Source organism: Coffea eugenioides, chromosome 1, assembly GCF_003713205.1.
Source record: "Coffea eugenioides isolate CCC68of chromosome 1, Ceug_1.0, whole genome shotgun sequence".
Taxonomy (NCBI): domain Eukaryota; kingdom Viridiplantae; phylum Streptophyta; class Magnoliopsida; order Gentianales; family Rubiaceae; genus Coffea; species Coffea eugenioides.
This window is the reverse complement of record NC_040035.1, coordinates 47,925,075-47,940,959: the sequence shown is the minus strand read 5'-3', so window position 1 is coordinate 47,940,959 and position 15,885 is coordinate 47,925,075. Positions and strand designations below refer to the sequence as shown.

At 36.7% G+C, this 15,885-nt stretch overlaps 3 protein-coding genes across 3 annotated transcripts; 2 read left to right on the top strand and 1 right to left on the bottom strand.

Moving 5' to 3' along the window:
- Positions 1-1,979: 1,979 nt before the first annotated feature.
- Positions 1,980-3,751, top strand: LOC113749568 (hyoscyamine 6-dioxygenase-like). Its single transcript, XM_027293353.1, has 4 exons — positions 1,980-2,198; positions 2,369-2,619; positions 2,764-3,082; positions 3,239-3,751. The coding sequence occupies exons 1-4, from the start codon at positions 1,992-1,994 to the stop codon at positions 3,488-3,490; spliced, it is 1,029 nt and encodes a 342-aa protein (XP_027149154.1). The 5' UTR covers positions 1,980-1,991; the 3' UTR covers positions 3,491-3,751.
- Positions 3,752-4,739: 988 nt separating this feature from the next.
- LOC113751277 (hyoscyamine 6-dioxygenase-like) lies at positions 4,740-7,715 on the bottom strand. The gene is made up of 4 exons (XM_027295224.1): positions 7,266-7,715; positions 6,834-7,090; positions 6,358-6,676; positions 4,740-5,076 (listed from the first exon to the last, which is right to left on the bottom strand). Exons 1-4 carry the CDS (start codon positions 7,473-7,475, stop codon positions 4,834-4,836), a joined length of 1,029 nt encoding a protein of 342 aa, XP_027151025.1. The 5' UTR covers positions 7,476-7,715; the 3' UTR covers positions 4,740-4,833.
- A 4,038-nt stretch (positions 7,716-11,753) lies between these two features.
- Positions 11,754-14,735, top strand: LOC113774004 (RING-H2 finger protein ATL16-like). Its single transcript, XM_027318584.1, has 3 exons — positions 11,754-11,867; positions 12,582-12,633; positions 13,765-14,735. The coding sequence occupies exons 1-3, from the start codon at positions 11,754-11,756 to the stop codon at positions 14,733-14,735; spliced, it is 1,137 nt and encodes a 378-aa protein (XP_027174385.1).
- The last annotated feature ends 1,150 nt before the right edge of the window (positions 14,736-15,885 follow it).

Here is a 15,885-nt window from a genome sequence, read left to right as displayed (position 1 = left end):
CGAACAAAAGTATCTAAAGCTAAAGGTTGGGTAGTACATTACTTTTATGAAATTTCTTATCAAGAATTAGTTCAAACATGTTCAATAATTCTTTTCTTGTTATACATAATAGTGATTAAGGCACACTCAGATGTGTATATAACTAATTAGAATAAAAATATTTGTAATAATAATGCTCTTATAAAAGTGAAGTATTGTAGGGGAAACAAGTGCATGGGCTTAATTTCGGTGATGTTAATAAAGAAAAATTGAAGAAATGTGTGTCAAATATAGTAGATAAACATGGAGAAATTGAACGTAAAAATACGGGAAGATTCGAAGTTATAGTAAAATTGTTGTTTTATTATTTTGTTAGAGAATAAATCCATTTTATCCTTTATATATACACACTCCATTTCTGCATCAGTTAATTTCCTGATTAGTTGTAGCCATTTATTGTTCGGTAGGGTGTTCTTGCATGTTAATTTGATGCGGCCCTCATCGCCGGGACTTTTGGGTGAGAAATAAGAGGATGGTGTGTTCTGCGGGCTTACTTTGCAACGCTTTCGGAAGGCCTTGAACTCTCGGGCTGCTCTGCAAGCCCAAAAGTTTTAAAATTAGCATCCGGAAACCTCTGGTTGACCGAAATATCCCCATTTTGGACTTATTAGCATCAATAGGTTCATCTAGCCCAAAAACCTGCTAATTGGGGAATAATGAGCCATGGGTAGCGTCAACGATCATCTTCAAATTATGTCTCAAAAATAAGGATATGTCATTTGCATTCTCATCATTTATTTTACCATATAATCTAATAAATGAAAATTATATGATTATAATGATAGTGAAAATTTTTTTAAAAAAAAAGAGTATAAATAACATTTTTCCATAAACGAATGCGTCATTCTCGTGAATTATATAGTCAGATTTATTGTAGAATAAGGTCTGACGCATACAAAATTGACATAAATTGGTGGTCCTTAATTGAATTCTTACATCAATCGGTGGTCCTTGATGCAATTCTTACCGAAATTGACATGAATTGGTGGTCCTTCATGGGATTCTTACTTAAGTTTTACAAAATTTTAAATTAATTTAGTTTTGTCCCTGATTAATGATTGCAGATATGTAATCGGTTATAAAACCAAAATGTGGATTTGCGTGTGATGTACTACTACTCGTGTCCCGTGGTCCCGAAAGACAAATTAGACAACTTTTTTTTTTTTTAATCAACTCTGTGCAAGAAACTATTACCCCAATTTGTTAGGTAGGAATCAAAAGATCTTCTCACTCAGAATTCATTTCCTGCCAAAGAGAGAAGAGATGATTTGAAAACCTATACTATTTATAACATTTTCACCAAAATTATGAGAGGATTATATATAGATTTTTAAATCAGAGAGGATCAAGTACCAAACCACCACCATAGGGAGGGAGGGAGGTAAAAAGTTAATTTACCATTTTTTTCTTTTGGGTGTGAGATAGTGAAAGTGATCGGGATGTGTTAATTGAAAATACAGAAGAAAGTAAACCTGATTGTTCAAGTCAGACTGAAAGGCTTGATGTTGCACCAATGCATTGAATTTGGAATGCAATAAGGTATGTTGTGGACCGTGCATGTAAGATGGTGTCATAGATGTCTTTTTTTTTGGTTATTTTTTGTGTTGGGGGGGTGTTTAAGAGGTGTCATTGATGTCGGAGCTAGGCTTAAATTGCATAAGATTTGGCACGCATTATTGGTAAACAACAAATACAACGGAAATTTGATGAATCTATTTGATTACATTAATAAGTGCTAAATCCTGCTGCTTGAGTGAGGTTGTCTGATCTTCTAGCGGGGTCGTAATCATAATAATCGACTACCTGGTTCGCACTCCTCTCTCTCTCTATGTGTGATTGTGTGTGTGTGTGTCTATATATATATATATACACATATATATGTAAGTTCACCAAAACACGTTCAAATTAACTACAAATCTAAGAGTGAATTTTGGAGACCGAAAAAATTAAGGATGGAGCTGCTGCTTATGTCAAACTGGACCGATGTTCAATCAACGCCTGAAACTTATGTATTTCCTCCAGATAAAAGACCAGGGAAGCTTATTTTTCCTGAGTGCAAGGACATTCCGACCATTGACCTTGAGAAATCTGAAGGGCTTGAACGGGCTGAAGTCATTGAGAAAATTATGAAAGCAAGCCAAGAATTTGGATTCTTTCAGGTCCAGATCAGCACTGGTTATGTTTGAACTAAAACGTTAAACATAATCGTTTGTGATGCTTTGTCTCAAAACATCCTTTGGAAACTGATAATTAAACTTTAAGTGCTATTATTTTGTTCATGATGACACAAGATTTTGATGGTCTGGCCGCGCTGTTCTAAATGATACAGGTCATTAACCATGGAGTTTCTCAAGGCTTAATGGAAGACACAATGAGTGTTTTCCAAGAGTTCTTTGGGATGCCAGCAGAGTACAAGGCAAGCTTTTACTCCTCCGGCACCAACCAAAGCTGCAGAATCTACTCCAGCACTTTGAACTATCACAAAGAAGATTTTCACTACTGGAGGGATAACTTCACCCAAAGCTGCCATCCCCTGGAGGATCACGTTCAATCTTGGCCTGAAAAGCCAACCAGATATCGGTAATTCCCCTTTCACCTTATAACCTTTTTTTTTTTTCATTTAAGTATGAAATTCTACTCAAAATGGCAAATTAATATGAAAAGAAGTTAGCTAGGAATTCTATTCCACGGACTAGCGCCAAGATCTATACTGACTTTTTCCAGGGAAGTAACAAGTACATATTGCGTTGAAGTGCGGAAGTTTCTGTTGAGGATTTTGGATCTGATCTGCGAAGGGCTGGGACTGAAGTTAGGCTATTTTGAAGATGAGCTGACTAAAATTCAGCTGTTGTCTGTCAATCATCACATACCATGCCCTGATCCGAGCCTGACGCTGGGTATGCCAGAACATTGTGATCCTAATCTGATAAGTATGCTTCACCAGTGTGCAGTACCTGGACTTCAGCTCTTCAAGGATGGACAGTGGCTTGGTGTTGAACCTGTGCCCGATGCATTTATCGTCATTGCAGGTCTCCAATTAAAGGTACGTGTCTATAGACCGTGCTGAAGATGCCCAATAATTCATCTAACTTTTTTAACTCTTGTCCGATACTCCATCATTATCATATGCTGACTGCTATGTGTACGTGTGTGCGTGTGTGTTACATACTTACATCCATCGCTTTTGGAAATGGTACAGGTAATCAGTAATGATTTGTTCACCAGTCCTATACATCGAGTGGTGACGCACACAAAAGATAAAAGAACAACCATTGGCACCTTCTTGATTCCATCTGGTGATTTCCAGATAGAACCTGCTATGGCCCTGGTTGACACGGGAAACCCTCCTGTTTACGGAGCTTTCACGTACAAAGAGTTCTTTAGCACCTTCACTGGGAAAGATTGCGATGCTCAAAGTGCTCTGGGATGCTTCAAGAAAAAACTGGAATGATCTTTGGACTTGTGTAAAAAGATTGGGAGATTTGCAGTTCTGTGTCAATCAAGAGTATTATTCCCCTTAGAATGCGCTAGAGTGGAGCAAGGGAGATGTCCTCGACGGATCTACAGACAAAAGGAATCAAGACGCTGTGGACAATTTCTATTTCGTAATTCGAGTTGCAGCAAGATTTGGGGTGCATCAGGTCGTGCGGTGCCACCTCATCGCTAGACCAAATGCTTTTATATAATAGATTGGATGCCAGTGTTTTATTTACATTAACATTCCCTTTTCCCCCAAGTCTTCAATTTTTCGTTTTGCTTCTCCCTTAAAACACTTCTGAACTAAGCATGTTCTTGCATCCTTAGTACTCTCATACTTTATCCTAAAAGAAAGTTAGGTAATAATTAAATTGCCAAAATGATATCTTACCATAATTAATCATTCCCTACTGCTCTGGAATTTTAGCAACATTTTCCCATTAGGCTTTTCGTAATGACTTCGAATAGATTTCTGGGGAATATCAAAAGAAAATGATATACTCATGCACCGTGGAATCCCTCCTAAACCTTAAAGTCGATCATAATCGTACACGCTATTATTATCGAAAGTGTGTAGGATTATGGTATTAACACAGCGTACTTCCTTCAAAAAAAAAAAAAAAAACACCGCGTTTAATTATGATTTTTTTTTTTACTATTTAAGAGGGATTGTGTGATGCCTAAAAGTCTCAATCCTACACGCTATTATTATTAAAAGTTTGTAGGATTATGGTATTAAAACCGCGTATAATTTTGATTTTTACTATTTAAGAGGCATTGTATGATGCATGAGTACATTGTTTTCTTTTGAAATTTCACAGAAATTTAGTCAAAGTCATATTATAAAAAGATGTTAGCATTAAAAACAAAAAACCATTGGTGATGTTAGTAGTTTTGTCCTTAATTTTTGTTAATTAATTAATGTAATATGCTTGATTTTATTCCTTTTCTCCACATATTTTCATGTCTGTAGAATAGCCTATCTGTGTATTTATTTGTGTATTGATTTGATCTCCTCACTTTATAATTTTTTTCACTTCTAAACCTTTATACCTGTATATATATATACACGCATGTGTGGAATAATCAGGATACAGCATTGGGCAGAAGTGAATTGACACTTACGCAATCTAACGAGGTCTGTCGGAGGGAATGCTCCAACAAAATAATCCTCGGTTTCCACTTGTTTCATCCAAATAAATCTGTCAAACCGGCTTTGAATCAAAACATTTCTTTTTTTCCAGATGTTTTCTATAAAGAAAAGTATGCGTGTTACTTGGTTCGTCCTTTTGGCAAGTGAAAGAGCAGCAATTCCCATTAAGAATCAGGCGGCGCAGGCGGTTTTGTTGCTTCAGTGGACGCAACTTTGGACGTGTGAGCGAAGTCTTTGTACAAAGTGGGAGCATAGCGAGGAGGATTTAACTCATCAACCAAAACTTTTGCAGGTTCTACAATGGAGTTGTGGGAAGGGTTGATGAAGGTGGCAATGCTTATTCTGGCTTCATACGAATTTGTCACCGCTCGATGTTCTGCGCTCTTTAGCTTCCCATTACTGATAATCTACAACAACAATTACATATGTAAGATTAGGATTCATTACAGGAAAACTATAAAAATTAAATGTCTTTGGCTTTGGCATTACATGGTTATCATAGTTGCCTTACTTGTTAAGATATACTTGGTGAAATCATTTAAAGTTTATAGTATCTTCAAAGTTGCCAATTACAAAAATATACGAAAAGGGATGTCAAATGCTAAGAAAATGATAGGGCATGTTGAAGCAAATTCAACAATTTAAAGACGCAGCTATATATTGCTATTGATTCGATCAAGCAACCAAGCTCCCCAAGATTTTGAAATTGTTCCATTTTTCATCATACGTAAAAGCAGAAAATTTCAGTTTTAACTTCAACATAGTAGATTTTTGCGTATTGTACCTTGACTACTAATGAAATTAAGTTGAAAATGACATCTCACATATAGCTGTTTCTTTTTTTTCTTTTTTTTTTAAATTTCCTTCCTTTTCTCTGTTGTTTGACAAATGTTTAATTTAACTCCCTCTAGTTTAGAAACCTAGACTACAACTCTCTATGGTTTCGACTAAATTGAAAATTGCACAGAAAGCATTAAATCTAACGGTTGTGTGTGAAATGCCAATATTACCCCTACTATATGTGAGATGCTTTCCATTCAATTTTCAATTTAGTAGAAACCGGAGGGAGTCATAGTATAATTTTTCAAATCAGATGGAGTTAAATTGAATATTCGATAAATCATAGGGAGTTCATTTATATAGAGGCTATATTGACATTTCACGTATAATTGTTAGATTGGATGTTTTCTGTTCAATTTACAATTTAATTGAAACCACATGAAATAGTATAGATTTTCAAACCATAGGGAGTTAAATTGAACATTTAGCAAATCACTAAAAGTTTTTTAGTATTTTACCCAAAAAAAAAATTGATAGGGCATGTTAAATCAAATTCAACAATTTAAAGACGCAGCCATATATTGCTATTGATTTGATCAAGCAACCAAGCTCCCCAAGATTTTGAAATTGTTCCATTTTTCATCATACGTAAAAGCAGAAAATTTCAGTGTTTACTTCAACATGGTAGATTTTTGCGTACTGTACTTTGTCTACTATAAGTTGAAACTGATCTCGCACATATAACTGTTTCTTTTTTTTAGAAAAAAAAAAATTTTCCTTCCTTTCCTCTGATGTAAGCATATCACTTACAAAACAAAGAAAATAACAAGAACAAGGGAGCAGTTGGTGGCTTGTGGAAAATCAGTTAATAGAAACAAGGACATTCAAAAATTTTGAGAGAGGCATACCTCCAGCTGGTTACCAATGTTGACAACAAGGGCATTAGGAAGAGGGGCGACCCCTATCCACTTTCCATTATGCAAAACTTGAAGTCCACATGCATTTCCTTCTTGAAGGAGTATGGTTATCAGGCTGGGATCGCAGTGCTTTAATAGTCCCAAGGTCAAACTCGGGTCCGGGCACGGTGGATAATAGTTGCCTACCACCAATTGAACTTGGCTCAACCGTTCCAAGTACCCAGCTTCCAGCCCCAATCCTTCACATATCAGCTCTAGAATTCTTCCACTCAATCTCCTCATTTCCTCTACGTATGTTGCAACCACCTCTCTGGAAATTAAAGTTCAATGCATCACCAAAACATAGAGTAATCAGAGATGCACTCCACGAACCTTTGATTTGATAGGATTACGTTCTATATACGTATATATACTCAGGGGATCCTTTGCTTCAAATGTATGAAAAGAAGAGTAGGGATCAGATATACCTATACCGGGTTGGTTTTGGAGGCCAACCTTGCATGCATTCCTCCAAGGGGTGACAAGCAAGTTTAACATTATCCCTCCACAAATGAATACCATCTTTTGCAAATACGGAGGAGCTGTTCATGTAGATCCAGCCCCGGCTTAAATCTCCATCAGATGCACTAGTACCCTTCTTGTCCTCCGCATACATGTTGAAAAATTCCTTAAACACGGTACTCGTTTCCCTCACGACATCTTCAGATACTCCATGGTTGATCACCTGCACCGATCACCATACATGTGCAAAACATGTGTATGAACAAACTGTGAGAGTTGTATACTTGGATATCTAATCAGTAATCACCCCAGAAGATGGAAAGACGGAGGAAATGAAACTGACTAATTAATCATAAACTCCAACATGGAAATGAGGAAAAATAATGGAAAATGTATACCTGGAAAAATCCATATTCTTGACTGGCTTCTACAATCTGTCGGACCATGCTCCATTTTTCTGGACTCGTAGTTGACTTGTGGAGGTCAATTACAGGGACTGTGTCACATAAAGGAATGGGAAGCCGTCCTGGTCGATCCTCCAGCGGAAAACTGTAATCACCAGGCACGGATTGCACGTCAAACCATCTTAAAACTCGTGGCTGCTCCATATCGATGACTATGGCCGTGGAAACAAACCAATCGCGCTACCTGCAGTTTAGTTGAGCATGGCGCAGATCTAACGAACGATAATACTGGCATACATATAATTTAGGATTACTCTAGGGTGACTACAGATTAGTACATGAAGAATTTCTTATGCAAAACTTGGCCAACCCCATATGTTTGTTTAGTCAAAGTAACCGAATAAATGATGACACAAATTACTAATCTATTGCCTTGCCTCCCCCACAATAAACTCCTCACCAGTTTATCCTCTTTCTTGATTGTATGCCTAATGGCTTCAATTTTTAAATCTAATAAGCGTGATAGGCTGCCGGCCCGGCCGGTTACATCCTTTATTTTTTCCCCTCTTACCTAAAAAATGAGCAAGACCGGTAGAAAGTTCACCAATTCGCTTTCAGGTTGAAGAGGCCGTGCGTGAAAGACAAAGCTTGAGATCATTGGCTCAGACGGCCGCAAATGTGGTCGCTTTCGCTTTGTATTTGTGGTAAACCAACACGAAACTACGAAAGCCCGCTCCTCTCCTCTCCTCTCGTGGTTTTGCAGATTTATTTATTCGGGCACTCACCAAATGCAAAACTAGGGTGCGTTCTACTTTTGGCTTCTTGTGCAAATGAAAACTTGGTTCCAGAATCAACTCTGTGATCATGTGATGCTAACTGGAGAATCATTCTCCCTTGAAGTGGACAAAGTTAATTAGAAAGAGATCAGAACATAACATTTGTTGCACCACAATATATACTCTCATCTTTCGGACGCTAGAAATTGCACACCGACGTGGTTGAAGATGTTAATAACTTAATATACTACTATCAAACTAGCTGGGGATTGAGTCCTAGTCCTGGTTTAATGTATAAATAATCTTTGACCTCAAGCACCGTCTGAAATGGGGATACTGTCAATTCTCTACGGAAATCTCATGGGCTTTTTGGTTTAGTAATTCACACACAAACATATGCTTTGATTGTCGATGCAATTCCATGCATTTTCCGTATTTCACCATCTTTTAATAGGAGAGGCCGGCTACGGTTTCACATGAAAAAGTTGTAGTATTAATGATGTAAATGACGTTGATGTGCTCGAAATGATTCAATTTTGGACAATCTTCAAACCTCCCTTTTAGTACTTTAATCATACTAATTAATGACGGTGGTTTTAAAGTCACTGAAAACCTTAAATTAGTGAAAGAAGAATCATTGATTTGATTAAATAATAATTAATTACATCCAGCTCTTGTCAAAGGTGCAGAAGGGGGCAAAAGAGATGTTGTCTTTTTTTGACTTTTTGGCCAAGCCTAGAAAAGAGATGCTATACGGAGTGCGACGGTAAATATGAAATCAAACAATTAAACGCATCTTGAAAGCAGTCCCAAAAGTCATTAAAGAACTGGAAAATATCTTTTGATTATCTAATACAACACCTCCCCCATCTTCCTTGATCTCTACCAGCTGCACATTTGAAGATTACAGAGATTGCGTTTTGATTTAAGTATTCTAGCACCCTCCGTTGCTTAAAGCTTAATTGGGACCTGAAGGGTTTCAACGTAGTTTCGCTATCACCAGCCTTATCTGCGTATGAAACTGAGAAACTCGATAGAGTAGGGAACTATTATTGTTGACTAGAGCCCCATCACGTCCTGTAATGCTGTTGAAATCAGGACATATAAACGTAAAGGTTATATAAGTTCCTGTTGGTGTATTTTAATAAAATAAATAGAGTTTACCAAATTTTTGATGAGTTATATAACTTGCATGAAATAAAATCTTTTAGAAAAGGAGTTACATGTCTTTTATGTTTTAGTATTAATTGTGTAACCTTTATATATAACTGTTTGTAACGGCTATAATTGTACTAATATGACTGTTATACAATTAATCTAATATTATATTTGCAACCAAAATTCACTAACAATGTAGAGATAAATTCTAACTTTGTAACTCCTACCTTTTTCCACTAATAAATAGATGTTCAAAAAGTATATATGTTTCAGATCACTTATCTTTCTAAATATGTTTTTCATGGAATAGTTATAGTATAATCTCCATTAATACTAAATTCTAGCTAGTGTTAAAAGAAGATAGTTATTTAAAATATTCAAATGTAGTTATTTAAAAGAAGATAGTTATTTAAATGAAGTGTAAATGAATCATTAAATGTAAATATTTATTTAAAATCAATATAAGCATTATTCAGGACAATTTAAGTATATGCTACTATAAATACTCCCTCCGTCCCACTTTGATAGTTCTGATTCTTTTTTCACACAGTTTAATAAAAAGTAGTTAACTTTGTTGGAACAATCAATTTAGGTAGCTATTTTCCTAAAATACCCTCACATTAATTAGAGTACAACTTTACGAGAACTTGAATTGATGGTAAAAAAAGAATCAACTCTCATTAAATGGGGTAGGTTTATAGTAACAACAACTTACATTGAATAAGGGTATTTTAGGAAAATTAAAATACAACTATATTCTTCAATTGGAAAGTGGGCTACAATTTGAGACAGACGAAAAAGGAAAACAGGACTATCAAAGTGGGACGGAGGGAGTATGTGTTATGTCCGAAAGCTTAACATTCAATACTGTTACTTGAATTCTATTAAATGCAATTTTCTTGAATTATGTCAAGACAGCGCACATTTTAAAGTAACTAACTAACCACATGTTTTATTGACCAAAAAAAAAAAAAAAAAAAACTAACCACATGTTATACATGCATTTCATGAAGTATACATCATTATTGCCTTTGAATTCAAGTAAATGCCTCCACTATTTTTTTTTTAAAATGTTTTTTGGCGTCATAAGACTTGAATTTTGCTTCGTAAATACACTCTCCTAGTCACGTAAGAAACTGAAACAAAGAAACATTTCAAATACAAATCTATTGAGTTAATTTAAGCATACTATAAGACCGTGGCATTAAAATACTTGAGGAATACTTTCCCTATTTGAGTTTTTTTTTGTTTTCATCATGCAATTTCCAAGCAATTAACGAGATGCAGTACATACGCATTATTAATGAGATCAGTCAATCACTCGTTTAATACATCTTTATCAACAACCGTGTACGTGCTTGGTAGTTGGCAGCTACCATGTAAATGCTTGGTGGTTGACAGCTAATTAGATATCGACAAGTACATAACCTTTGATAGAGCCAATATTTCGTCTTAAAATTGTTGGTTTTAGAGCCAATATTATCAAGCAATTGAAATAATTTGTCACGTTGAATTCAACTTATAACATTATCTTACCACAATGTTACATGAAATAATAATAATGTAATATATTATCACTTGAAACATATTCGCACACGAGACAACATCTTCAAATCTTTAAGGTTGGCAATCATGAATTTACCGCAACTAAAAAATATGATAGAGTTGAGGAGCATTCGACGCTCTTTTTAAAGCGATTCGTGCCCCTACAAAAATTATTTAACTCTAATATAGAGGGTCCCAACACATTATCTTCAAAATACAGTAGCCTAATTCAAGATTATTGCTTTTCTTTGACTTGGCCCAACCAAGAGAAATAGAAGTTTCTATCAACACTTTACTCTGACCAAATAATAACTATCTTCTTTTAACACTAGAATTTAGTATTAATGGAGATTATACTATCTTCTTTTGACTTGGCCCAACCAACCAAGAGAAATAGAAGTTTCTATCAACACTTTACTCTGACCAAATTATAATTGAGTTTGTTTGGACAAGCCAAATTTGGTGGAACAAATATGCAGAAGACTGGTGGAACAATAAAGCAACCAAAAGTCAATGCATATTTGTCATTGGCCCGTGTCAATTTTTAAGTTATGCTTCAGCTAATTGAGCAGCCGTTTGTATACATGCTATTGATAGCCTTCCATGACCATGTGCATGTAAAAGGAAATTCATACAAGTAATTTCTTTTTACTCATCGCCATGTATGTTTTTTATTCTTTTTTTTTTTTTGAAGTATGTTTTTTATTCTTGTTGATGCTACACATTGGTGGCTTCCACTACATATGATGTATACCTTATGAATAGCAGCATATTATTTGTACATAATGCCTTTTATTCTCTATAACAAATGTAGAGTTTCAACTTTAAAATGCTATATGCATTTGTAGCACTCAGATGGTGATTAAAATCGAATCCTAAGGCCTTGTTTGTACAGCAATTTTTCAAATTGCTACGTTTTCTGTGAATATATTTTTTAATCATCTTTTTATCTCATATATATCAAATTGTTATAATAGTTTTTCTATAAAAAAAATTCAAAAAAATGCAATCCAAACAAAACCTAAGTTTTGAGTTTGAACAAAATTACGAGCGGAAATTAATTAAGCAGAATGAAGGAAGCAAAGGAGTCAATAATGGCATAATCCTGCCTGTGATGGTAAGCCATGCTTGACTTTGATCCAGCTCACAAGTCAACTCAGGAGTGTCTCTTTGGGGTTTAATTTATCATCAGGCGGGGAAATAATTAAATAAACCGACATCATCCGATGATTCCTGCGGATGCCGCCACGCAAGATGTCGTCGTAGAAATCATCATATACGTACTATTGCAGAGCTTTGGGCTGGGTTAGGAAAACATATTAAGATTTGCGTTGTAATTCTCGTCCCGTATGTTGCTGCCAATTTCTTGGATCAAATACCTAGTTTGACCCAAACAGCGAAGAAGTGCATAGTTGGGCCTGTGCCAATCCAATACCATTTAGTCATGATTGTACTCCCGACAATTACCAATATGATTATTTAATTAATTAACTTCACGCGAGTCGACGGCTTGTTTGGATTAGCAATAGAAGTGTTTACTGCTTAGTTAACTACTTATACTAGCTGGTATTTTGGTTTTACAGAAGAAGCCCTCTCCTAATAAGCAGAAAGTAATTATGCAACTATTCTAGCAATAGGAGTGTTTGACTTTGAAACTCAAACAACACGTAAGATTAATCTTTTTTACACTGACAGTGTATATATATTGTCTGTCAGTGTGTATAAGATTTACTCTTAAAGTTATCCGGGTGATTTTACTTTTTGTACGGAAAGGAATTGGACGAAGAGAGCCAAAGATTATTATTGCCTTGGTTCGGTGGCAAATCAATAGGTGGTACGAAATAAGCACAGCCTGCTAGTTAGAAGAAGAAGAAACCTAATCTAATCTACGATGTCGATAGGAAGAAATGCAATGCTGCCGTGCTTGGTAGAATTTCATCAAATACAGACAAGACACATCCATTGCTCTGTCCCCAACATTTAGACGCTTTTCACATTTACATTCAATTTTTTCGAGAAATTAACAACTGATCGTTTAACTTTTTTTTTTTTTTTTTACTCATTTTGGCAGTATAATCTAGTAGTAAGTTTTTTTCACCACCAACAAAATTCAAGATTTCGGTATCCATCCTTTTTGACATATTTTCGATGCGAATCAGAGTTCTGTCGGATTCACTTTAAAATGCCCATAACGAACGTTCTCGGATTCTTGCTCAGGAATGACTGACCATAAAAAGGGCAGATATCCATGAAAGCTAGCTGTCATACTAAGAATACATCTGCCTAGGGTTTTAGATGTGCTAACCACACACCATTCTGGACGTGGAACTGTTCCGAATGCATCTGTCTCATTCTGGATAGCAAATTGAATCATAATAATTTTGGAACAACTTACTTTTTTGTACGAAGTGCTAAAGGATTCTCCCGCACGCTGAAACTAAATAAAGAGCTCTCCATGTCTGGTCGTGTAGTTCAACACTAAAGGCTGCCGCTAATATTTTGATTTTTGAGGCAGGAAATAAGAACCTCTCTGACATCTTCACTCCCGTGTCTGCTCACATTTTTTACCCCAGTACATACCTATGCACATATATCTTCCTGTCAAACAGCGATGTCATCGAAAGTCAACGTGAATTTTTTCATTTCTCCGAATTTTCATCATCATGTCTGAGCATCTTCAAGCACTTCTTCCATGCGTTATTTTTAAATTACCTGTTCATTCAATGCCAAAGTCATTAGTATTTTTTTAATCTTTTTTTTTTTTTTTGCCTTCTCTTTCTCAAGAACCCCTAATTTTCTGTTCTATTGTATTCTTCATTTCATCTTACTTTGCCATTTACATCTTTTATTGACCACCAATTCATTCCTATGTTCCTATCTCACTATTAGTATTTCATTTCTCCGTCTTTGAGAATCTACGTTGAAGTCTATTTTCATGGATAGATTACAAAAGCACATCTACATCCATGAATCCCTGCTCCTTCCTCAAATCAAGACTCAACAAGCCCCAAGTAATCAACCTCCCTTGCCAGTTTCCAGCCATGGGTTCCCCATATTGGCCATTGCTGTACTAGGCATCATGGCTTCTATTTTCTTACTAATCAGCTACTATATCTTTGCCACCAAATGCTGCTTCAGCTGGCAACAACTTGACCCCCTGAGACGCTTTTCTTTCCGGCGAGCACCCCGGAATGAAGGCTTCTTGATGGCCTACTCTCCTTCATTACCGACTCGAGGCCTCGATGAAATGCTTATCCGCGAACTCCCCACTTTCCAGTATTACAGGACCGAAGGAGATGAAAGCAGCAGCCTAAACAAGTGTGTGGTCTGTTTGAACGAGTTTCAAGACCAAGATATGCTGAGACTTCTTCCTAAATGTAGCCATGCCTTCCACCTAGATTGCATTGATATATGGCTTCAGAGCAACGCCAACTGCCCTCTTTGCAGAACAAGCATTTCTGGGACCACCAGAGATCCATTTGATATGATCATTGCACCAAATTCTTCACCCCAAGAGCCTCAGCCTTTGATGAGAAGAATGGTTGGAAGCAGTGAAGACTTTGTTGTGATCCAAGTGAGCGGAGAAGAAGGGACTCGCAGCTTGTTGCAGGGGCACCAAGAGAGAAGTGAATCCTGCAGACAATTGGTGCAATCTAGGAGTCAGTCCCTAAGAAAGTCTGAGCAGAAGTTGACAAAGTTGAAACCAGGGAAGGTTCATCATGCTTCCATAATGGGAGACGAATGCATTGATGTTAGAGAGAAAGATCATCAATTCTCCATCCAGCCTATTAGGAGATCATTCTCCATGGATTCTGCCGTGGACCGTCACGTTTATTTGTCAGTTCAAGAGATCGTAACGCAAAGTAGACACCCCGGTGAGGTTAGAAACAGTGAAGAATCAAGTAGCAGAAGCCAAAGATCAATCTTCTCATTCGGACACGGAAGAGGATCTAAAAGAGCAGTTCTTCCAATAGATCAGTTATAACACGCATCCATTGCATTAAAGATTTCGATTTCTCGTAAAACAAAAACATCTTACTGTTGTTGATTAGTTCGACCCTTATTCATTGCTTATTTCTTGCAGATTGAAATATTAGAACTTTTAGCAGGTTAAGGTATATTAATCGCGCAACACAATAATTAGGTATGATGTTGCACGACGTGAAAAGAGCCGGTCACTGGTGGTTCGTGCTGAAATGTAGGCAACTAGGGCTGGTAGAATCATTGTTAAACCACTATGGCTAGATAAGATTTTATGCTGATGCGACATTCTTCTTCATGAATGGAAATGATTGCGTTCGAACTTTCTTTTTTCTGCTTCTCTCAAGAATGCCCCGCATAATACATTGAGAGAATTAAGGGGTCGACAGCTCAGTTCACGAGAGAGGCCAGAGGACCCAACTTTTTCCCCAGAGAATGAATGAAAAGGTATGATTGCACATATTGGAGGGGTAATTTTCAGAGATGTACCATAGTTGACCATTTTACTCTTTACCGTAACAGTGTCAGTGAAAACTAAAAGGGCAGCATTGGAATGATATGACGCCAATTCTCTCGTTTCTGTCCAAATTTGCAGCACCAAACACGGCAACACCAATTGATTCCAGAGGATCGACACAAGCAGCTGGTGCCCGGTGGCAGCAGAGTTTGAAGAGTTGCTCGATCCCGGGGAGGAGGGCAAGAAGACTGACGAAGAAAAATTGGGCGAGGGTCAAGATAAAAAAATAATTCGTCGTCTCTTCTTCACTAAGGGATTGGACAATCTTGAAACCAGGTGTCAGGTTGCCCTGCCTACGAAGGAATAAAGAATTGGCAACTAACCAGATTAGTTCACTTCATATTCAGAGTCAGTATAGGAAATCTCACATTATTTTGAGTTCGAAATTCGTGTTTGACTTTACTCCAACATGACAATCTGCAACAATTCCTGTGGGTTCACATAAATTACTACTCGGCATACGTAGAGTACCCAACTACTGCTGACTCAATAACGTGCCCCAAAAAACTTATTACAGAAGTAAAATAAAGCCCAACATAAAAATCCTCGTTATATTCAACCAGAAGATTTCTTCCATACGCACTCTCTCATACGACTTCGTCACCTCTGAAGCTCCCTCAATGTGAACGATTGAAAT